The following is a 24542-nucleotide window of genomic DNA, read 5'->3' on the forward strand; positions in this document are numbered from 1 at the left end:
CAGTCCTCCTTCACTTACCTCATCCTTTCATTTTGCTTTTAAATGTCCTTATTTCTTCTGAGAAATCCTCACTTCCTGTTCTTCTGTCTGTAACTCCACACAGTAATGCAAGGCTTTCTCCCTGGTGTGGAGTGTCGTGCTCGCCCCCTCCCTTGGACTACCGGAGAGTCAGGACGCCCACTAACACACAGCTCCTTTCTCTATCTGCAACATGCGTCCTGACTCTCCTGTTGTCTAAGGGAGGGGGCGAGCACGACACTCCACACCAGGGAGAAAACCTTGCATTACTGTGTGGAGTCGTGAGGCGACGTTCTGACGTCACCGCGTCAAGCGATCAGACCCAGGAGGATACGGGCTGCATGTTCGGGGAGCCGGCTGGCATATTTTTATTAGATGCTTCATGTTTACAGAATTGATGTAAGTGTACATCTTTTTATTATCCATTAAAACTCAAGGATTTTATGCTATGTGAGTTCCCTCTTCCTTCCTATATATTCCTTATCGGCATATTGTTTGAGGCCATCCATCACTGTGATTGTCCCGGGCTGGAGATACGTCTTAAGGATTAACATCATTATAAGCTGTATATGATCTCCTGTAATTAGGAGATCATATAGTTCCGGTAAGAGGCAGCGTGTGATCGTGGTGGAGGTGCTTCTATCATCACTCTTTCTTGGGACGTTTTGGGGATCATTTACACCTGGGAGAATATTGATTGAGATCATTCTTCTTCAGTTTTGGACTCCATGGTGGATTATGGTTTATCCATAATTGTGCACTAAACTTCTTATTTTTTCTGTTGTTGTTCACAGTGTTTTCATTATTTATCACTTACATTTTTGCACGCAGGTTTCAGTGCATTATACTAAAAGACACATTTAGCGCGACTTTTTTCCCCTTTATATACTGTGTGGAGTTACAGACAGAAGAACAGGAAGTGAGGATTTCTCAGAAGAAATAAGGACATTTAAAAGCAAAATGGAAGGATGAGGTAAGTGAAGGAGGACTGCACTAAGATAAAGGAAGCTATTTAGGATAAAAAAAAAATTGTACCTTTACAACTCCTTTAATCTGTTCACACCACAAAAAACTACTATTCATAAGCAAAATTTAAGATTGATCTGGCTAAAAAAAAATATGTATGTATATATATATATATATATATATATGTATATCTCTACAGATATATAGAGATATCTCTCTCTCTCTATAGAGATATATATATATATATATATATATATTTTTTACCAGCCAGTTGTCCTCAGTACAGCCCCTGAGTGTCTCTCAGCCCAAAGTACCCTGCGCCATGTGTAAGTGAATGCAGATGAGCACCTACCTCACACATCTGTAACTGAAACAGCCTCCTCTCCTTCTCCATCTCCTCTGCGATCTCCGCCCCGGTAATCTCCGTACGGATCATCCCATGCTGCTTTGCATGCTCCCGCTTCTCTTTCTCAATTTTAGTACTAGAATTAACAAAAAGGAAACATTTTCATCAAGTTACTTTTCTTAGAAGACTTTTGATATATATATATATTTTTTTTTTACAGAAGTGTGTATTTTTTATATTGTTACAAAACCACATTTGAGTGGAATAAAAAGAAATAAAAGGAGAATTATAATGACATTTTAATGGATAATGACTGTATTCAGATGGCTTCAAAGAATGCTATTCTATTCAGCACAAGGACATTTCAAAGAAGAAGAGAAGAAGGAAATATATGAAGACAATAATAAAAATAAAAAGAAGATCAGATCAGTCTAAGCTTGTTTGGCTTTTTTGGATCACAAGAGTGCAATTCCTTCTGCACTCCTGTGTCTCGTTTTCAGCAGATAGCGGGCTGAAGCCTGCTGTCGGCTGACGTCACAGAGCTGGTCCAAGGTCCCAACAAAGTTGGGACCCGCCCACAACCCTGGTCTGGCACCCGGCTCAGCCTCTTAGCGAGCCGCCGCGAGTCTGAGCCAGTTGCTCCTGCCCCCTCCACAGCCCAGTACTCCAGTGAGCGAGGAGGGGGCAGAGCAGAGAGACGGTGTCTGACACCAGCACTCTGCTCACAGAGCTCTGATAACCGAGCGATCAGCAGGGTTTGCTCGCTCTGTTCTCAGTCTTAGAGCCAGCAGATGACAGATGCTGCATACACCTTGGCAAGTATGAATTTGGGGGGGAAAACCCGAACTTCTCTTTGAAAAATCTCAGGGCACTGACACTATTCAGCAAGTAGAGATTGACTGGAGACAAGCACACATCTTTTAGACAAAGAGCACTGAGAATTTGGCCAGTCTATGATCATGTCCATGATTCTTTTACTGTGGAAGAAAACAAGTGGAAACCATATTATTGATGGTCATAAGAGCACACTTCTGCCCCCTACTGGAAGAATCACATTGCGACAATGCTCACACCAGGTGCATCACAGGCAGCAAATGTCTGGACATTTAGACAATTTGGCCCAGATTCACATAGATCGGCGTATTTTGGTGCCGGCGTAGCGCATCTCATATGCGCTACGCCGACGTAACTCTGAGAGGCAAGAACAGTATTCACAAAGCGCTCGCTCCCAAACTTGCGCCGGCGTAGCGTAAATTGGCCGGCTTAAGCCCGCCTAATTCAAAGTAGGTTGAAGGAGAGCGCGATACATGTAAATGAACCGTGACCCCATGCAAATGAATGGCCGAACGAACGGTGCATGCTCAGAATCACGTTGCATATACTCCCCAAGATACGACGGCTTAATGCCTAAGATGTGAAGGTAACCTACGCCCAGCCCCATTCACGTACGACTTACGTAAACGACGTAAAATACGATGGCTGTTCCGTCGTCCATACCCTAACATGACTTACCCCTTGCTTTAGATGGAATAACTTTACGCCGGACTACGCCTTACGTAAACGGCGTAGATTACAGCGACAGGCGCAAGTACGTTCGTAAATCGGCATATCTAGGTCATTTACATATTCGACGCGTAAATCAATGGAAGGGCCCCTTGCGGCCAGCGTAAATATGCGCCCAAGATACGACGGCGTAGGAGACTTGTGTCGGTCGTATTAAGCCAAAATTCAGGCGTATCTAGTTTGCTGAATAAGGCGCATAGATACGACGGCGCATCCGTGGACTTACGTGGCATATCAGAAGATACGTCGGCGTAAGTCCTTTCTGAATCCGGGACTTTGTGTTTTCCTTCAGCCATGGTGAATGGAGGAATCCCCCCTTCTGGGACATCGAACTCAGACAGCGCGACGCTGCCAAAAAACACCATTCAGCGGCTACAGCTGCTGATCAATGAATGTTTTTTAGCATGACCGTTACACCATTTATCTAACAATCGATTTCTGTTGAAGAGAGGGCCACACACAGGTGTGAAATTCAGATGGTCTGCTCAACCGGATGAATTTAGATTTGTCAGTACCCAGCCTTAGACATAATCTCAATAGTCTCAATGGAAGGGCCCCCTCTGACTGGAAAGGAATAGACGGACGATTAGACAATTCACTGCTCACTTGACATGCAAATCCTGTAACTAGTTCATTCCAGTAAAGGGCGCACCATCTTATCTATGGTATTCATCTCTGTTTTACCAGCACAAATCAACAGAAAATACCTAAACTGTCAAACTCGCTGGTTTCGGATTCCGCAGCCATGGTCACATATGATACCCTTGCTTGAGGCCAAGGACCAGCCAATCTTCTCATTTCTGACCGAGCGCTATGAAACCCTAGAGCAGTCGTTTCTACAATGACATCTGTTCTTTTGACAAAAGTGGACTTGTCTTCTATAATGATGAATCTGATTTGGACCCCTTTCAGGCGTTTTTCATGCGCTTTTGGGCAAAAAATAGCACCTGTAAAGCACCTGCAGCCCCAGTGTGAGAGCCCGAGTGCTTTCATACTGAAGCGGTGCTCTTGCAGGGCGTTAGAAAAAGTCCTGCAAGCAGCATCTTTTCGGGTGGTGCAGGAGCGGTGTATAAAAGTGCCCCGCTAGCGGCCGAAAAGAGCGGCCATTACAGTGGTAAAGCTCTGCTTTACCGCCAAAGCCTGCCCCAGTGTGAAAGTAGCGTAAAAGCCAAATCAAACTAAATCTTTTTATTTTTATCTTTTGAAGCCAAAATAATGTCTCTCAACCAACATTACCCATTTTTAAATCTAGCGCAAAATGTCATGCATCACAGGAGTCTTCAAGGGCATTTATTTTATTTCATCTGGAGGAGGGGCTTTTTTTTTTTTTTTTTTTTAGCTAAGCACACCCTCCTGTCTGCATGCCTGAGCTAAGGACAAAGGGATTCTACAAAGTAATTGCTACAGGAGTCATCTGCCCTTACTCAAGAAGGCCGCAGATAAAAATACTAGGGGGTGTTTTTCAACAGTTTGTGTTGAAACAGCATCTGACTCACTCCTCTAAATCTCATGCAACATCAGTGGTGCTTGGTGATTGGCTGCCTGGCACCCAACGTTTCCACTTTGGTCCACAATGACAGTTCTGAGCCCTGTGTAATCTCCAAGACAAGACCAGGTGTTATCTAGTGATCGCTAGATGATATATTGAACGATGCTCCAACCCAATCTGTAGGCAAATGCAGGCAATCAGTTTGTGGTGCTCAGTAAGGATGAGCTCCGGCGTGTTCGCATATAACACGTGCAGAGCCTGCCAGGAAGTCGGAACCCGCGCTGCGCAAATCAGAGCCAGGCAGACATTTCCCAATCTCTGCAGCCGAGCATCGGACAATGTCTGCCTGGCTGTGATTAGCGCAGCACGGGTGCTGACTTCCTGGCGGGCTTCTGCACGTGTTCCATGCGAACACGCCGGAGCTCATCCTTAGTGCTCAGATACATTTGGGTTCAGCTTTAGGCCCCTTTCACACTGGAGCGGTATGTGCGGTGGCGGTATAGCGTCGCTAAAAATAGCGGCGCTATACCGTCGGAATTGCGGCGTATTCGGACGCTAGTGGTGTGGTATTAACCCCCGCTAGCGGCTGAAAAAGGGTTAATACCGCCGGGAATGCGCCTCTGCAGAGTATTACAGCAGTGTCCCATTGTTTTCAATGGGAAGGAGCGTTCTACACACCGCTCCTCTCACCGCTCCAAAGATGCTGCTTGCAGGAGATTTTTTTCCCTCCCGCCAGTGCATCGTCTCAGTGTGAAACCACCTGAAAAACTCCTTAGTGTGAAAGGGGCCTTAGAGTTTGGACAGAGCAGGACAGACAATTTATCTTTTCCCCACTCACTTCATCAAATCAATAAATAGTCATCACTTTACTAAAGAAAGCAGAATTCAGTAAAGAAAATTAAAACAACATATTTAGACTTACAATTTGGTTTCATAATCTTTCCAGGCTTTGTCAAATGGCTTCTTGAGATCCTTGAAAGAAAAAAACAAGCAAAAGAAATGATAAAATTCTGTAATGCCATGCTGTATTGACCTTTTTATGTACGTTTTGTTATGGCTACCAAAACGCTTTAAGAAAGAAAATAATAATAATACATAGCAATAAGCCAATAGGTTTCTAGAATGAACACATCATGCCACATAAAACGACAAAAATTTTACAAAAAATACTGTGTGGATTTTAATTGTATTTCTGTAACTGGTCAGTCATCCTCCTTTAGGAGACGTGAACCAGCAAAATCTGCTCCCATGATGAAGCAAGAGCTTTAGTATCCTGATCTAAATAATCTATGCTGCCAATCAGCAAGATGCAGTGTAGTGGGTAAGGCACCAGCTAATGGCCCGTTCACACCAGAAAGCACTGCAGGAAACCCACCTCCCATGTCACAATTCCTGCACAACATTCAAAATGCACTGCAATTGCAATCTGCAGTAGGTGTCAAGTTAAAGTGGAGTTCCACCCATAAATATAACATTACATCAGTAGTTTTAAAAAAATGTCATTAGTCCTTTAAGAATTTTTTTTTTTTTTTAGATGCCTTCAAAGTGTTGTTGCTAGGCAGAATAGGATATCTTCCCTCTTCCTGCACCTAGGTGCTTAAGCTTCCTAACCTACACCGCACAGACTCCTGGGAATGTAGTGGGTGTAACTTTCCAGGAGTCTGTGCACTCCCCAGTCTCGAAGAATCATGTGACTTGGACAGCACAGGTGCTGAAACCTGATCTGAAACCTATTACACCGCTTGTGCAGCACTGAGCATGTGCGAGATCTGCAAGGCTGAAATCCAGGAAGTCATACAGTCTGGCTTCATGATGCCCACACTTAACCAGTTCCCGACCCCCGCATGTAAATGTACGTCCACAATATGGCACGTACAGGCACATGGGCGTACACGTACGTCCTCGCCTATTAGCGGGTGGGGGGTCCGATCGGGACCCCCCCCCCCGCTACATGCGGAGGTCGGGTCCGCTCGGGGAGCGATCCGGGACCACGGCGCGGCTATTTGTTTATAGCCGCTCCGTCGCGATCGCTCCCCGGAGCTGAAGAACGGGGAGAGCCGTGTGTAAACACGGCTTCCCCGTCCTTCACTATGGCGGCGCATCGATCGCGTCATTCCCTTTATAGGGAAGACACGATCGATGACGTCATTCCTACAGCCACACCCCCAAACAGTTGTAAACACATACTAGGTGCACCCTAACTCCTACAGCGCCACCTGTGGTTAACTCCCAAACTGCAACTGTCATTTTCACAATAAAGAATGCAATTTAAATGCATTTTTTGCTGTGAAAATGACAATGGTCCCAAAAATGTGTCAAAATTGTCCGAAGTGTCCGCCATAATGTCGCAGTCATGAAAAAAATTGCTGATCGCCGCCATTAGTAGTAAAAAAAAAATAAAAAATAAAAATGCAATAAAACTATCCCCTATTTTGTAAACCCTATAAATTTTGCGCAAAACAATCGATAAACGCTTATTGCGATTTTTTTTACTAAAAATAGGTAGAAGAATACGTATCGGCCTAAACTGAGGAAAAAAAATGTTTTTATATATGTTTTTGGGGGATATTTATTACAGCAAAAAGTAAAAAATATTGCTTTTTTTTCAAAATTGTCGCTCTATTTTTGTTTATAGCGCAAAAACTAAAAACCGCAGATGTGATCAAATACCACCAAAAGAAAGCTCTATTTGTGGGGAAAAAAGGACGCCAATTTTGTTTGGGAGCCACGTCGCACGACCGCGCAATTGTCTGTTAAAGCGACGCAGTCCCGAACTGTAAAAACACCTTGGGTCTTTAGGCTGCATATTGGTCCGGGGCTTAAGTGGTTAAGATGGCCCCAGTCAATTTCTATTTTATGAAGTGTCTAAATGCTGTAACAACCTAACAAAACGGACCTTAGTTTACAGACTAACTTTACTAGAATACATTAAGCTTGTGTATTACAGGGGTATTTATATTTAAAAAGTGAAATTGTGGCCGGAACTCCGCTTTAATGACACCCCAAACGCAGGAAGCCAACCCATTGCATTTGCCCACACCAGATGGCATAGTACAGAAGCGCCATGCAATCTAGCTGCAGTAAGTTTATAAAAGCCATGCATGCACTACTTTTGGTGCAGTGTGATTTCAGCCCATTAAAAAGAAGAGGCTGAAATCGCAGTGCACAAAACAGCATGTGAATTGCACAGTAATGCACAGCGAATCCCTCAGCGTAAACTGGCCCTGAGGCATACAGGAATTTTGTTTTATTAATATAAATGCAGAGCATTGTTTTCAATATGTCTGTACACAAATACCCTGTTTGTACCACATACAGTAAAACCTTTGTTTTCAAAGTAACTTGGTTTGAGAGCGTTTTGCAAGACATGCAAATTTTTTAAATAAATTTTGACTTGATATACAAGCGATGTCTTGATATAAGAGTAGCGTCATGTCACAACTGAGGATAAAAAAGAGAAGAGAGGTGCTTTCCCCCGGATGCCTGCATACTTAGATGTCAGTAGTAGTGACAGAAGGAGTCGGGCTGTGAGTGTATACATTTCTTGAGGGGTCACCAGCCGGAAGTACCGAAAACAGCACCGAAAACAGCGGAGCAGCTGAGAATTAACCACAGACACCACCTCACACATTCCACAGAGGGAGACCTAAAATCCTCAGGTTTGCTGAGATCACTATAATGGTGGTCACACTGACAGGGTAAGGAGACTACAATACCACTTTTTGGGTGCCTTCCTGGTGGATGAAGTTTTCCCTATCCTTCAATCTCTCTCTTTGGGTGCCTATTTGGATTTACCCCTTAAGGCAGTGGTTCTCAACCTTTTAGTGCCGTGACCCCTTGATAAAATTTCCCAAGTTGTGGGGACCCCTAACAGTAAAATTATTTTCGTAGCGTGGGTTGTGAGCACCCAAGGCAAGACAAGTAATTTGCGCCCCTAACCCACGGAAATTGAGCGCTTCCTGAGTCGCCTCCACTCATACGGTATTAAAACCTCATATGGTACATTTTAGGATGTGCCACTCTTTCTCTTTGTTCTCCTCTTTTTCCCTTTTTTCTCGCACTATCCTAATTTCCTGTTTTTTCCCCCCATCCCTCTCTCTAGTAGTCTCTTGTTTTTTCTCTTATTCTTTCTCTCCCTTTTTCTTTCTTCCTCCTCCTCCTCTTTTCCTCTCCCTTCCATGTATTCTCTATTTTAATTGCTTCTCTTACTCCTTGATGGAGGGGGAATGGGATCAGTGGCAGTGCTGGGGGGAGTTCTGATGAGCCAACTTGGGTGCTATTAATCAAGGTCACATTCTGATCTGAGAACTGTAGTGGGGACTTTTAATGGCAACTCTAATCACAGGTAGTGTTACCCACTGTGTCTCCGACTTTGTGGTGTCTCGTAGCAGTGACATCTATGCTGAAATCAGGAGATAGGGTCTCCTCCAGCCCCTCCCACTTCACAATCCTCACCAGTCAGTGGACCTCTAGTCCCTGCCCCCCAGCCATGCCGTGAACTGAATGGGCAGCTGTGAAGAGGCTGAGTGGGCGACCGTGTGCTCCAGGAACAGCCCAACTGGGTGGCCACTGGCTCCAGAGACAGCCCTGCTGAGCAGCCGCAAGAAGGCTGGGAGAGTGGTGCGGGCTTCAGGAACAGCCCAGGATTTGGTGACCCCTGGCAAATCATCATTTGACCCCCCAGGTTGAGAACCACTGCCTTAAGGACTTATTTTTCGTATGTTTCTTCACATATTCAACATAGTGGGACTTTTTTATATTTTTTGTGTCACTTTCATTGTTTTTTTGCTAATGTGAGAATCATTTCTCATTCACAATTTAATATTGTCTATTTAAGATTAATTTACTTTAGATCTTTTTCACAAGTCTATTTGAGCGCTGTACTGTATATTACACATGCATACTTAGATGTGCCTTTTAATCATCAACCATGTGAGTTGCTAAATGTTATACCTTCATTAAATGTAACCATGTTGCTACACTTAGAGGCGCCTCTCTTCTCTTTTATACTCTGAAGCATGGGTGCTCAACCTGTGGCTCTCCAGCTGTTGCAGAACTTCAAGTCCCATCATGCCTCTGCCTTTGGGAGTCATGCTTGTAACAGTCAGTAGCTTGCAATGCCTCATGGGAATTGTAGTTCTGAAACAGCTGGAGAGCCACAGGTTGAGCACCCATGCTCTGGAGCTCCTGCTGGATTTTGCTTCTTATCCCCTTGTGGAAGCTTCCATTTATGGATGGACATTTTATGGTTACACAACCTATCACATTGCTAGAATCTTTTTATATGGACTATAAACTGAAGGACTTGGTGAAAAAATGGTTGTGGAACGAATCATTTGAGTTTCCATTATTTCTTATAGGAAAATTCGCTTTGATATTCAAGTGCTTTGGAATAAAAGCATGCTTCCGGAATGAATTATGCTCGCAATCCAAGGTTTTACTGTACTGTTAGACAGGATAACTTGGGTGGTTAGCAGGCTGATCGGTAAGTTGAGCTGGGAATTTCTTTGGTTTTGTTTTGCATGTGTTACCCTTCCATGTGCTCATTGCTGCAAAGGCCAGTGCCTTTAAGGAGGGGTGTGCTCCTTCCAGGCTCACCTGCCCTCAACCTATCCATTATAATGCATGCGCTTCCACTGTGGAGGCTCTCAAAATTTAAAGTTAGGACTACAAAAAATAATGGGGTGCCTTCAGAGGGCTCTGTAGCTTGTGTATGTATTTGCAAAATGTGTGCAAACTAAACCCCCGTTTTTAACGCATACTGTTAGGATAATATGGTTGGTTGCAGGCTGGTCGGTAAGTTGAGCTGGGAATTTCTTTGGTTTTGTTTTGCAAGTGTTGCCCTTCCATGTGCTCCTTGCTGCAAAGGCCAGTTGTAGGTGAGGGCAGTGGTCATTTTTTTGTACTGTACACAAAGAGGCATAAACATGCACGGTGTACAGAAAAAAAAAAAAAAAAAGAGTAGAAATTTGAATATTTATGTGCATGCAATACAACTCTGATTAAAATACTGCATTCTGGGAGTACACGCAAAAATGCGTAATTACAAGCAAAATAAACGCCTGACAGTACTACGGATATTCAAACATCAGTACTGTGTGCAAGTACCCTTTCAATGTGTCATGTCAGATGAATGTAACTACTTCTCTCACACTGAAGTGTTAACTTGTATTTAGTTATTTTATTTGAGAAGCTCCTCATTTTAAAGTGAACCTGTGAGGAAAAATCCTGGAATTGCGATTCCTGTCTTGTCTTTAACCACTTGCCGACCTCCTCATGTAAATATACGTCAGCAGAATGGCACGGACAGGCACATGCACGTACCTATACGTCCTCTGCTTGACGTGGGTCGGGGGTCCGATCGGGACACCCCCCCCCCCCTGTACATGCGGTGTTCGGTAAGCCTCGGGGAGCGATCCGGGACGACGGCGCGGCTATTCGTTTATAGCCGCCCCGTCGCGATCGCTCCCCGGAGCTGAAGAACGGGGAGAGCCGTATGTAAACACGGCTTCCCCGTGCTTCACTATGGCGGCGCATCGATCGAGTGATCCCTTTTATTAGGGAGACTCGATTGATGATGTCAGTCCTACAGCCACACCCCCCTACAGTTGTAAACACACACAAAGTGAACCCTAAATGTTACAGCGCCCCCTGTGTTTAACTCCCAAACTGCAACTGTCATTTTCACAATAAAGAATGCAATTTAAATGCATTTTTTGCTGTGAAAATGACAATGGTCCCAAAAATGTGTCAAAATTGTCCGAAGTGTCCGCCATAATGTTGCAGTCACGAAAAAAATCGCAGATCGCGGCCATTAGTAATAAAAAATTTTTTTTTATAAAAATGCAATAAAACTATCCCCTATTTTGTAAACGCTATAAATTTTGCGCAAACCAACCGATAAACGGATTATTGCGATTTTTTTTTACCAAAAGTAGGTAGAAGAATACGTATCGGCCTAAACTAAGGAAAAAAATATTTTTTATATATGTTTTTGGGGGATATTTATTATAGCAAAAAGTAAAAAATATTGCATTTTTTTTAAAATTGTCGCTCTATTTTTGTTTATAGCGCAAAAAATAAAAACCGCAGAGGTGATCAAATACCACCAAAAGAAAGCTCTATTTGTGGGGAAAAAGGGACGCCAATTTTGTTTGGGAGCCACGTCGCACGAGCGCGCAACTGTCTGTTAAAGCGACGCAGTCCCGAACTGTAAAAACCCCTTGGGTCTTTAGGCAGCATATTGGTCCGGGGCTTAAGTGGTTAAAACAATGTCTCACTTTTCCATTAGAATGGGATTTTCTTCATACAGTACATCTATAAATGTTTCACTCACCCCTTTTACTCCCTTGAGGTCTCCTTTCAAAAGACTGTCCAGCGTAAAGATGACATTGTGACTTAGACCCTGGAGCTACAAAAAAGCACAATGAAAAATTAAGAGGATGTGCAATAACAAACCATCAGCAGCCCATCAACCATCAGAATGAATCCATCTGACTATATTAAAATTTCACAATACTTTCAACAAGCATTTCAGGCTACAGAACACATGTTCACTTTACTTACCCCAGTTTCACTGCAGAATCCAAAATCTTGATCCTGAGTCCTCAGGGGGGCTCTGGAAATCTTTGCCCAAGGAAGATGCCCCCCCGGGGCATCTTTTGGTCAACCCAAATAGTTCATGTCAGCACTACAGGAGAACTTTGGGTAATTTACAATCCCATGAGCTACACTTGTGCCCATGGATTTCTTCAGTCAATAGCTTAAAGTGGTTCTAAAGTCTTAGGCCCAGATTCTCAAAGGGCTTACGACGGCGCAACGCCATGTACGCCGTCGTAAGTCCTAATCTGGGCCGTTGTATCTATGTGACTGATTCTTAGAATCAGTTACGCATAGATATCCATTAGATCCGACAGGCGTAAGGCACTTACGCCGTCGGATCTTAAATGCATTTTTTTTTTTTGCCGCTAGGTGTCGCCTCCGTCGTTTTCCCCGTCGAGTATGCAAATATAGCAAAATACGCGAATTCCCGAACGTACGCGCGGTCGACGCAGTGAAGTTACGACGTTTACGTTAGATTTGCGCCGAGTAAAGTTGCCCCTGCTATATGAGGGGCAACCAATGTTAAGCATGGCCGTCGTTCCCGCGTCGAAATTTTAAAATTTACGTTGTTTGCGTAAGTCGTCCGTGAATGGGGCTGGACGCCATTTACGTTTACGTCGAAACCAATGACGTCCTTGCGACGTCATTTGAAGCAATGCACCCTGGGATATTTTCAGGACGGCGCATGCGCAGTACGTTCGGCACGGGAACGCGCTTAATTTAAATGCTCCACGCCCCCTGCCCGGCTGATTTGAATTAGGTGGGCTTGCACCGGGTGATTTGCGCTACGCCGCCGCAACTTTACAGGCAAGTTCCTTGTGAATAAAGCACTTGCCTGTAAAACTTGCGGCGGCGTAACGTAAATCAGATACGTTACGCCCGCACAGTTTTAAGCCCATCTACGAGAATCTGGGCCTTAATCTCTTTAATGCATAGTGTGCAACAGCCCCCCTAATACTCATCTGAGCCTAACTCAATCCAGCGTCATTGGCTCTTGCTGCTGTCATTCAAAATCAGTGAACCAATGAGGAGAGAGAGGGGGCGGGGCAGAGTCACATCTGAATGGACACACAGACCAGCGGCTTGGCTCGGGTGCTCCCATAGCAAGCGGTTTTGTTTTTTACAGCCATGTAAGTAGCTGGATTTTACTTGTTACAAGGCCAATTATAAGCTGCTTCACAGAAGGCGGGAGAAGCAGCATAAGAAGCTATTCAGTGGTAAGGGACATGATAATAAAAAGAAGAGAGCAGAGTGACAGAGAGATGAGCTCTTCAGTCTGCTGCTTCTCCTTTCACTGTCCAGTCATGAGGTGGGGATGGGGAAAAGACGCACAAGAATTTCTAAACTGCACCTAAAAAAGAAGGTCTCCTGTCCCTCCAGACATGGTTGTGTTCTGAGATAGAGCTGTGTAAATCTCAGAACTGCATGGACAGAAATACAAATCTGTAAAATGGCTTCCTTATATATACTGTATTTCTTTTTTAACATAAAGTTTATTTAAGTTTCACAAAACAGGCATAAACAAGAGGGGTACAGATACATACAGACAGAGGATCAGATAGCCACCATACATATCATTGCAAGAATAAGTGAGACACGGCAAACGTAACAATCCGTTGGTCTATTGCTTGTGACAGATACAACAAATTCTGTGTGGATAGAACCGTAAAGAGAATAGGGGGGGGGGGGGGAGCATCATCACCTTCAAAGTGGGACCCGTATTTTATATGAAAGAGCAAGTTGTAAAGAGGGCCTAAGGGAGGGCGTGTGGCAATGATGGGAGGAAGAGCCACCAGGCTCTACTCAAGGGTCAGGTATTTTGCCTTCACCATCACTAGGGTTGTCCCGATCCCACTTTTTTAGGACCGAGTACAAATACCGATACTTTTTTTCATGCATTCGCCGATACTGATTACCGATACTTTTTTAAAAATGTGTCCATGTGTCCCCAAATGCAGCCATGTGTCCCCAAATGCAGCCATGTCCCCAAATGCAGCCATGTCCCCAAAGAGAAAGCCAAGCCCCCCCCCCCGCCTAATTGATCAGCGCGAGGGAACAGTACAGCTTTCATTTGAATAGCTGTGTGTTCCCTGCCGCGCCTCGTCATATATAGCCCCTCCCCCTTGTCCGGGCACTTTGATAGACAGATCACCCATCCAATCCTGGGATGGGTGATCTGTCTACCAAAGTGCCTGGACAAGGAGGAGGGACTATATATGACGAGGTGCGGCGGGGAACACACAGCTATTCAAATTAAAGCTGTACTGTTCCCCGCGCTGATCAACTAGGGGGCGGGGGGGGGGGCTTGGTTTTCTATTTGGGGACTAGACGGCGGCAGCAGCTCTCCGCCCCCTCTCCGAAAAACAAAAAGTATCGGTGAAGCATCAGGAGCATTTGCGCGAGTACAAGTACTCGTGCAAATGCTCAGTATCTGTCTCGATACTAGTATCGGTACAACCCTAACCATCAAATTTTTTAGCACAATTTCTACCCAAATATGTCAGTTTATAAAGTGGTAGGGCTGTATTCACTAAGGATTGCCAGAGCTGTCTAGTGGGCGGCTGAGCCTGATTCCATTGTAGTAGCACTGCCTTCCTTGTGTAAAATGCTGTGTAGAAAACAAACAGTTTTTTTCCTTTGAGGGGACTCAAGGAAGTCACATATACCCAACAGGAGAGGGATAGGGCTATATGGGACGTTAATTTTCCCTACAGAATTAAAGTAGATGTAAACCCTCTCTCATCCTTTCTAAACTCCTGCCATAGTGCTGATCTATAAGGATATAGATGCCTCCTGTATGTATCCTCACCTGTCAAATGTCTCCCCTCTGTCTGTTATAAGAACTGAAAAACTGCAGATTCTGTGGGTGGATCTGTTGTCTGGAGCTCGGTGGGTGGAGTTGTGATGTCAGTAGACTCCCCGCCCTCCTCTACACTCCCCTTGTCAACATGCATTTTCTCCTGTGTATTCCTTACACTAAATTCTGCTATGATCACTAACATCCAGTCAAAATCCAGAAAAGTAACCACATGACTTCCGAAAAGAAGTGGGGGTGGGAGTTAAAAAATAATGCCTGTCTCCAGGCTAGGGCATGAGATATGTAAATAACCTGTCACTCACAGCAAGGGGGCAGAACGGACTAAGGTTTTTCTCTGCAAGTCTGTTTTATCGCAATGAACAATAAAAGAGGATTGCTCAGAGCTGGATTTACTCTGTGTGGCAAGACTGGGCACAGATGATAGGAAATCTTATACTGTACATTATGACATCAAAAAAATAAACAAACATTTTCGGGTTTACATCTACTTTAATGTCGGCCAGAATTATCTTCCAGAATTCCACCATCCTAGGACAAGACCAAACCAAATGGGAGAAGTCAGCATTGTCAGAGTCACATCTGGGGCAATTCATCGCTCAGTCAGGGTAGATTCTCGACAATCATACCGGGGAATAATATATATATATATATATATATATATATATATATATATATATATATATATATATATATATATATATATATATATATATATATATATATATATATATATATATATATATATATATATATATATAAACTGTTATATGCTGTAATATAATATTAAAAGCATATAAAAGTGTTTTGTCTGTTCGAGAAGTGCAAAAAAAATAAAAAAGAAGTACATCCTGCAGAAACCCAAGTGACCTTGCAAGTTCCTATGCACAGTGAGCATTGTTTTCAGCCCCGCTCATTTCACCTCTGTGAATTACAGAACATCCCCTCTATGTCATAGAAATGAGGAGGGGGTTCCATAGTCCTTAAATGCTCCCTGCCCTAAGGTGAAACCACTGCTCCAGTAAAAAACGTCAGTAAAGGAAACACAGCTAATCGCGATTTATTGCACTAAAAATAGAGCCTAAACAGCGGCTGCTGTGTCTCCAGTGTGAAAGCCCGAGGGCTTTCACACTGGAGCGGTGTGCAAGTAGGCTGGTGAAAAAAAAAGTCCAGCTAGCCGCATCTTTGGAGCGGTGTGTATACCGCTCCTCCACCACTCCCGCCCACTGAAATCAATGGGACACCGCGGCTATACCGTCAGCAATGCGCCTTCGCAGAAGCGCTTTGCGGCGGTTTTTAATCTTTTCCCAGCCGCTAGCAGGGGGGGGGGGGGTATTTATTAGATAAAAGCTGATAAATAATCAATATAACTGAACAATTTTCGGAGAATCCATGTCGCCATGACTTCAAATTGTTTAAAAGACAAAATACACTGGCTTTATAGTGGTTGAAAAGTAAGAATAGGCAATAACTGCCACCCCCTATTTTTTATCAAGATGTCCCTTTTTAAAAATGTGCCGTCACGTGACGTCCTCCACTTTCCTTCCCCGATCTAAGGAGAGAAGGGGGAGGGGCCGAGATTCCCCTATAACAGGGTTATGCAATTAGCGGACCTCCAGCTGTTGCAAAACTACAAGTTCCATCATGCCTCTGCCTCTGGGTGTCATGCTTGTGGCTGTCAAAATCTTGCTATGCCTCATGGGACTTGTAGTTCAGCAACAGCTGGAGGTCCGCTAATTGCATATCCCTGCCCTATAACGTCAGCTGGCCAAAGAGGAAGGTCACATGACCACGTCGAGTTGTGCAAAAAGTTATTTAGAGTTAAAAAATAAAATAAAAACGGGACAAACAGTACTTTATATCTGGATAAAACAGAGGAGATGGCAGTTATACATGTTGTTTTCAAGCCTCAGGGAAGAGCAGGGGGAGGGGAGGAGATCGATCTCACACAGATTGGTTTCAGGACCAGTGTTATGAATCAACAGCCTTGATTACTGTAGTCAATGTACACGGGGGGGGACACAGGAATAGGTCGGATCAACCAGGTATTTTACAGCATAGAAAGGGACAAAAGTACACAGCACTATGCTATAGATCATCCCCTAGGAACAGAAGCTCTTTTTTCCTTTTAGGGTTATAACTACTTTAAACAGAGTGTGGTTGGTGAAAGGTTTCAGGGCAAAAAAAAAATTGTGCTAAGTGTTTGCTTCTATTTGTAAGTTTAGTCCTTCATAGGGAAACATTTGAAACATCTTACAGCCACTTACCAGGTTCTTGAGAAGTGTTGAGAGTTCCTTAGTGAGTGTGGAGAACTTTACAAACGCTGTGCCCAAATCTGCATTGTCACGGCTTAAAAAATTGCTTCCAAATTTATCCAAAGCATGGGCGTAGGTCTCCTCATTCTGCACATGATCTGCAAAACATTAAAGAAAAATTCTAATATTCATTTTTTTTTTCTTACAAGTTTGGATGTCACAATACTAAGTGATTGTCATTGTGAAATTTGAAGAAGGTGACATCAGGTAATGAGAACTGTCAAGTCTATTGCAGAGACAGAACAAAAAGTCACTCAACCAAATGACACAATGCAGCCATTTCAATACAATATAATATAATATTTCAGTCTCTGCTTATATCATCATGCACATTCCTTTTATAGAGGTCAATCAAAAAGGCCCAAAAACAAACACGAAGTGGTACCCACAACCTTTCAAGGGAAATAAATAGGGCCGAAACAACTAATCGATTAATCGACAACTAATCGATTATGAAATTAATCGATTACAATTTTCATAATCAATTAATCGGCCAGTAACATAATGGGGTTAAAAAAACTAAAATTAGCCCTTTATAGTAAAAAAAAGCAAATCGCTACTGTAAATATTACTTTCTCTGTCCCATAGTAAAAAAAATTAACCCCTTACAGTAGCGATTATTTGCTCTTTTTGTACTTATTTTTGTTTTTTTAACCCCATTATGTTACTAAACATCTCAGGCCGGGTCAAACCTCTGTTTTTTGGTGCTTGTTGCAGAAACACACTACAGTTCATTTACATGTTTTCCTATGGGACACGTTCACATCCATGATTTTTTTTCAGCAGCTGCGTATTTGGAAAGGGCAAGAACTTTTTAACGCAAAACGGTGCTATTTTTATTTTTTTTGGTTCAATCAATATACTTCAAGGGAGAAGCTGCAGAAAAGTATGTAATGTGTTTTTGCGGCAATTTGTGTTTTATAATCTGCCCAACAACAAATTGGCCCAAAAAAATGTAAAAATGCAATTTTTTTTTTTTTAAGGCTATTATCCGATTAATCAAAACAATAATCGGCCAACGAATCGATTATGAAAATAATCGCTAGTTGCAGGCCTAGAAATAAAAAAAAGATGCATGGCTTTTGTTGATCAGCAACTAAATCGCAATGCCAGACAAAACAACTCAGTTTAAGAACAGATATCACAAGTCAAATGTACCAGAGACAGAATACAGGCAGTCCCAGGGTTACAAACAAGATTCTGTAGGTATGTTCATACGTTGAATCTGTATGCTACAATTTTTAAAGTGGTTGAGAACCCACCAAAAAAAAAAAACCCTGCAAGACAAACGTATAATGAGCTTGTATGCATAGCATACTAGCTCATTATGAAATACTCACCTTAAATTGAAGCCCCTGCAGCGGTCCCGGCACACTGCTTTGCCCGTCAGCATGTCTCCCGGAGTTATTTTCAGGTATCGCGGGCTCTGGCGCTGTGATTGGCTGAAGCCGCGATGACGTCATGTGTGTGGGAGTCAGCTGAAGCACCGGCACGAACGAGCCGTTGCTTCAGTGCCGATGATGTTGGCACATGTTGATACAGGGGATATCTCCTATACCTGCACGGAAGCTACAGGTTTTCTTCTAAGATTGTCCTGTATTTGGCTCCATCTGTTTATCCATCAACTCTGACCAGCTTCCCTGTCATTGCTGAAGAAAAGCATCCCCAAAACATGATGCTGCCACCACGTTTCACGGTGGGGATGGCGTGTTCAGGGTGATGAGCAGTGTTCATTTTCTGCCACACATAGCGTTCTGCTTTTAGGCCAAAAAGTTCAATTTTGGTCTCATCTGACCAGAGCACCTTCTTCCACATGTTTACGGTGTCCCCCACATGCAAACTGCAAACGGGACTTCTTATGTCTTTCTTCTTGCCACTCCTCCATAAAGGTCAGATTTGTGGAGAACACGACTAATAGTTGTCCTGTGGACAGATTCTCCCACCTAAGCTGTGGATCTCTGCAGCTCCTCCAGAGTTACCATGGGCCTCTTGGCTGCTTCTCTGATGAATGCTCTCCTTGCCCGGCCGGTCAGTTTAGGTGGACGGCCATGTCTTGGTAGGTTTGCAGATGTGTCATACTCTTTCCATTTTTGGAGGATGGATTGAACAGTGCACAGTTCAAACCTTGGGGTATTTTCTTTATATTCTAACCCTGCTTTAAACTTCTCCACAACTTTATTCCTGACCCGTCTGGTGTGTTCCTTGGCTTTCATGATGCGGTTTGTTCACTAAGGTCCTCTAACACAGTGTTTCCCAAATCCAGTCCTCAAGGCACACCAACAGGTCATGTTTTCAGGCTTTCCATTATTTTGCACAGGTGATTTGATCAGTTTCACTGCCTTAGTAATTACCACAGCCATTTCATCTGAGGGAAATCCTGAAAACATGACCTGTTGGTGTGCCTTGAGGACTGGAGTTGGGAAACACTGCTCTAACAAACCTCTGAGGGCTTCACAGAACAGCTGTGTTTATACTGAGATTAAATTACACACAGGTGGACTCTAATTACTAGTTAGTTGACTACTAAAGGCAATTGGTTCCAGAAGATTTTAGTTAGGGATATCCGAGTAAAGAAGGGCTGAATACAAATGCACACCACACTGTTCAGATATTTGTTAAAAATGCGGAAAACCATTTATAATTTTCCATCCACTTCACAATTATGTGCCATTTCGTGTTGGTCTATCATAGGGGTCGACAACATCCGGGTGCCAGGTCGCATTGGCGACAAGAAATTGTGACCTGGCGCCCGCCGGTAATTGAGGCCGCGATCCTGGACTGCCGCACTCCTTAAAACGATGTCTTTATTGTACAAATGAAATCCAAAAAAACAACCAAAGTGATGCAGTCAACCTGAATTGAACAACAGGAAAAAGGTGGCTGACATGTTTCACATCATGTGATGCTGCTTACTTATTATCCTAAATGCGCATCCTATGGAGTCCAGCAGGATAAGCCGCTCGCGTGTGCCCCTGAGGGCGTGCTGCACGGTGATCGGTACTGCTTTGTGTCGCTCAGACACACAGCATCTCCGATCTTGGTAAAGAGCCTATGACGTTGGCTCTTTACCATGTGATCAGCTGTGTCCAATTTTTTTTTTATATTGTGAAAGATAATGTTACGCCAAGTAAATTGATACCCAACATGTCACGCTTCAAAATTACATCTACTCGTGGAATGCCGACAAACTTTTACCCTTTAAAATCTTCATAGGCAACGTTTAAAAAAAATCTACAGGTTGCATGGTTTGAGTTACAGAGGAGGTCTAGAGCTAGAATTATTGCTCTCGCTCGAACGATCGCGGCGATACCTCACGAGTGGTTTGAATACCGTTTACATATGCGGGCGCTACTCACGTATGTGTTCGCTTCTGTGCGCGAGCTCGACGGGACAGGTGTATTTTCTGGCTCCTAGATTCCAAGCAAATTTGTCAAACCCTGGTCTATCACATAGTAAAATACATTTGTTTTTGGTTGTAACATGACAAAATTTGGAAAATGTCAAGGGGTATGAATACTTTTTCAAGGCACTGTATGTAAGTGTATGTGTGTATTTATGTGAGTGTATGTGAATAAATCTGTACAGTATGTTCCACACTTGTGAACTCTACATTCTATATATTACTTTTGCACCTGACCCCTGTACAGAGGACAGGGGTCAGGAGTAAAAGTAATGTATACTTGACAAACATGACTGGTTTTCTATTCTAGAAGGACTGCTTTTCCTTTAGGTGATTTGAGATTCTGCATACTTTTAAAGGGTGCCGAGACTGATAAAAGGTTGAAACGCTAATGTTTAGTTCTATGGTTAGAATTGTTTGCTTGTAGATTATGTGTTGTGAAGTTACCTCAAGCTTGTGGTCTTCGCAAATCTTTTGGCGAGTACATAAAGACTGCTGATGTGCCAACAAGGACACGCGTTTGTCTTTTTCGATGAATGATGACAATGTGGACGACTCCCAGCTGTAACTTTAACCACTTGGGATCCGCGCTATAGATGAAAGACGTCCACAGGGCGGCTCCCAAGTGCCGAGTAGACGTCTTTGGACGTCCTGTTTGTTTACATTCCCCGTGCACGCCGCTGGGGGGCGCGCAGCGGGGAAACACTGTGCCTGGCGATGCGTGTGCCTGGCGGCCGCGTTGTCCACCAGGTACCCGCAATCGGCGGTGACAGCAGGGACGTGGAGCTCTGTGTGTAAACACAGAGCTCCACGTCCTGTCAGGGAGAGAGGAGACCGATCTGTGTCCCTTGTACATAGGGACACAGCATCAGTCACCTTCCCCAGTCAGTCCCCTCCCCCCACACAGTTAGAACACTCCCAGGATACACATTTAACCCCTTCCTCACCCCCTAGTGTTAACCCCTTCACTGCCAGTCACATTTATACAGTAATTAGTGCATTTTTATAGCACGGATCGCTGTATAAATGTGAATGGTCCCAAAATTGTCTCAAAAGTGTCCGATACGTCCGCCGCAATATCGCAGGCCTGACAAAAAAAAAAATCGCAGATCGCCGCCATTACTAGTAAAAAAAAAAAAAAAAAATCATAAATCTATCCCCTATTTTGTAGGCGCTATAACTTTTGCGGAAACCAATCAATATACGCTTATTGCGTTTTTTTAAACAAAAATATGTAGAAGAATACGTATCGGCCTAAACCAAGGGAAATTTTTATTTTTTTTAAAAAATGGGAGATTATTATAATAAAAAGTAAAAAATATTGTGTTTTTTTTTTCAAAATTTTCGGTCTTTTTTTTGTTTATAGCACAAAAAAAATAAAATCGCAGAGATGATCAAATACCACCAAAAGAAAGCTCTATTTGTGGGAAAAAAATGAAAAAAAAATATAATTTGGGTACAGTGTTGTATGACCGCGCAATTGTCATTCAAAATGCGTCAGAGCTGAAAGCTGAAAATTGGTCTGGGCACGAAGGGGGTTTAATCGCCCAGTAATGAAGTGGTTAAGCAGCCTTGCATTGTCTTTCAGACGCAAACTAGGAAAAACCTTTGCTTTGATGTGCCTTGCGTCATAAATGTATTCTCTATTGTATAAATCTATTTGCTGAATAAACAAGCATAGTGCTGAAGTATAACAGGAAAATTGTGGTTGATACCAAACAAACAAAATGTCATATAAGAGCTTGTATTACAGCATTGGTGTATACTCATGCGCTCAATAGAAAAGAAAAAAAAAGGGGGTGGGGTCTAAACCCCACAAATAAAATATGCTGCAGCTTACCAACCTTTACAAATGGTGGCTGCATTCGTTTTCTCTTTTCATCCCCAAGCAAGTCTATTAGCATTTAATATATAGGTGCAGGCATCACTAAAGATTATGCCCTGGAGAAATAAACAGAGAAGGCCGCAACTGTCATGGTGAGGTAAGCAGCCTGGTGGGGCTTTAAGGCTGCATTCACACCTAGGCGTAGGCGATTTGTGGCGTTTTTTACCACGATTTGCCGCGACAAATTGCTGCGTTTTTTACCGCGATTTGCCGCGACAAAACACAGGGTTTTTTACCGCGATTTTTGCTGGAGGGGTAATTACACATTGTATAATATGGCCGAACGCCGAAGACGCCTGAAAAAAAGGGTCAGGGACTTGTTTTGAGCTTCAGGCGTTTCGGCGTTCGGCGTGGAGATGTGAACTATCTCCATAGCCGACAATGTTAAATCACCCCTCCAGCGTATTGCAGGCTGCAATAGCGGCGGGCGTGAAAACACCTAGGTGTGAATGTAGCCTAAAAGATTAGGGGCTAGGGATAGCAGAAGACTTGCAAAAAGATCTGAACAAATGAATGGGGTGGGCAACTACATGGCAGATGCGGTTTCATGTAGAAAAATTTAAAATAATGCATTTGGGTGGCAAAAATATGAATGCAATCTATACACTGGGGGAGAGAACCTCTGGGGGAATCTAGGATGGAAAAGGACCTGGGGGTCCTAGTAGATGACAGGTTTAGCAATGACATGCAATGCCAAGCCGCTGCTAACAAAGCAAACAGAATATTGGGATTAAAAAGGGGATCAATTCCAGAGATAAAACGATAATTCTCTCGCTCTACAAAGACTCTGGTCGGGCCGCACCTGGAGTATGCTGTCCAGTTCTGGGCACCAGTCCTCAGAAGGGATGTACTGGAAATGAAGGGCCGGATTCAGATACAATGGAGTATCTATCCGCGCGGCCGTAATTTAGGGCGCAAGTTCCGTATTCAGAAAGAACTTGCGCCCTATGTTATGGCGGCGTAACGTATCTGTGTCGGTGTAAGCCTGCGTAATTTAAATGTGGATGGTGTGGGCGTGTTTTATCTAAATTTATTGTGACCCCACGCATTTGACGTATTTTACGAACGGCGCATGCTTGAAATTCCGCCGCAAATCGTCATTGCTTTCGACGTGAGCGTAAATTACGTCCAGCCCTATTCGCGAACGACTTACGCAAACGACGTAAAATTTTCAAAACTCGACGCGGGAACGACGTCTATACTTAACATAGGATACGCCTCATATAGCAGGGGTAACTATACGCCGGAAAAACCCTAACGGAAACAACGTAAAAAAATGCGCCGGGCAAACGTACGTTTCTGAATCGGCGTATCTACCTAATTTGCATATTCAACGCGTAAATATACGGAAGCGCCACCTAGCGGCCAGCCTAAAATTGCAACTAAGATACGACAGCGTAAGAGACTTATGCCGGTCGGATCTTAGTCAAATCTATGCGTAACTGATTCTATGAATCAGGCGTATAGATAAGACGCCGCAACTCAGATACGACGGCGTATCTGGAGATACGCCGTCGTATCTCCTACATGAATCTACCCCGAAGAGTACAAAGAAGGGGAACAAAGCTAATAAAGGGTCTGGAGGATATTAGTTATGAAGAAAGATTACGAGCACTGAACTCATTCTCTCTGGAGAAGAGACGCTTGAGAGAGAGAGAGAGAGAGAGATTTCAATGTACAAAAACTGTACTGAAGACCCCACAATAGGGATAAAACCTTTTCGCAGAAGGGACTTTAACAAGACACGTGACCACTCATTAAAAGGAGAAGAAAAGAGGTTTAACCTTAAACCAGATAGAGAGTTCTATAATGCAAGAGTGGCAAGGATGTGGAATTCCCTTCCACAGGAGGTGGTCTCAGTGGGGAAGCATCGATAGTTTTAAGAAACTATTAGACGAGGACCTGAACGACCACAACATACAGGGATATACAATGTAATACTCACATATCATCACACACATAGGTTGGACTTGATGGACTTGTGTCTTTTTTCAACCTTACCTGCTATGTAACCGATTTAATGTAAAGGTGAACTGGTCTTTTAGTAAATGCTTATCACATACTTACAATTGCTTAATCTAATGGCTGTCAAAACGATTTGTGAACAAATGAGGAGCCGAGAACACTTAAGTTCTCCAGTCTT

At 43.4% G+C, this 24542-nt stretch overlaps 1 protein-coding gene across 1 annotated transcript in view; it reads right to left on the reverse strand.

The window, feature by feature from the left end:
* The window catches only part of ASAP1 (ArfGAP with SH3 domain, ankyrin repeat and PH domain 1), a 329695-nt gene that overhangs the window by 133656 nt on the left and 171497 nt on the right, over positions 1-24542 (reverse strand). The window contains 4 exon segments of the mRNA XM_040354975.1: positions 1337-1466; positions 5305-5354; positions 11719-11793; positions 17067-17212. Coding sequence (XP_040210909.1) covers positions 1337-1466; positions 5305-5354; positions 11719-11793; positions 17067-17212 — 401 coding nt within the window.

The sequence above is a fragment of the Rana temporaria genome, chromosome 5 (genome assembly GCF_905171775.1).
Source record: "Rana temporaria chromosome 5, aRanTem1.1, whole genome shotgun sequence".
Taxonomy (NCBI): domain Eukaryota; kingdom Metazoa; phylum Chordata; class Amphibia; order Anura; family Ranidae; genus Rana; species Rana temporaria.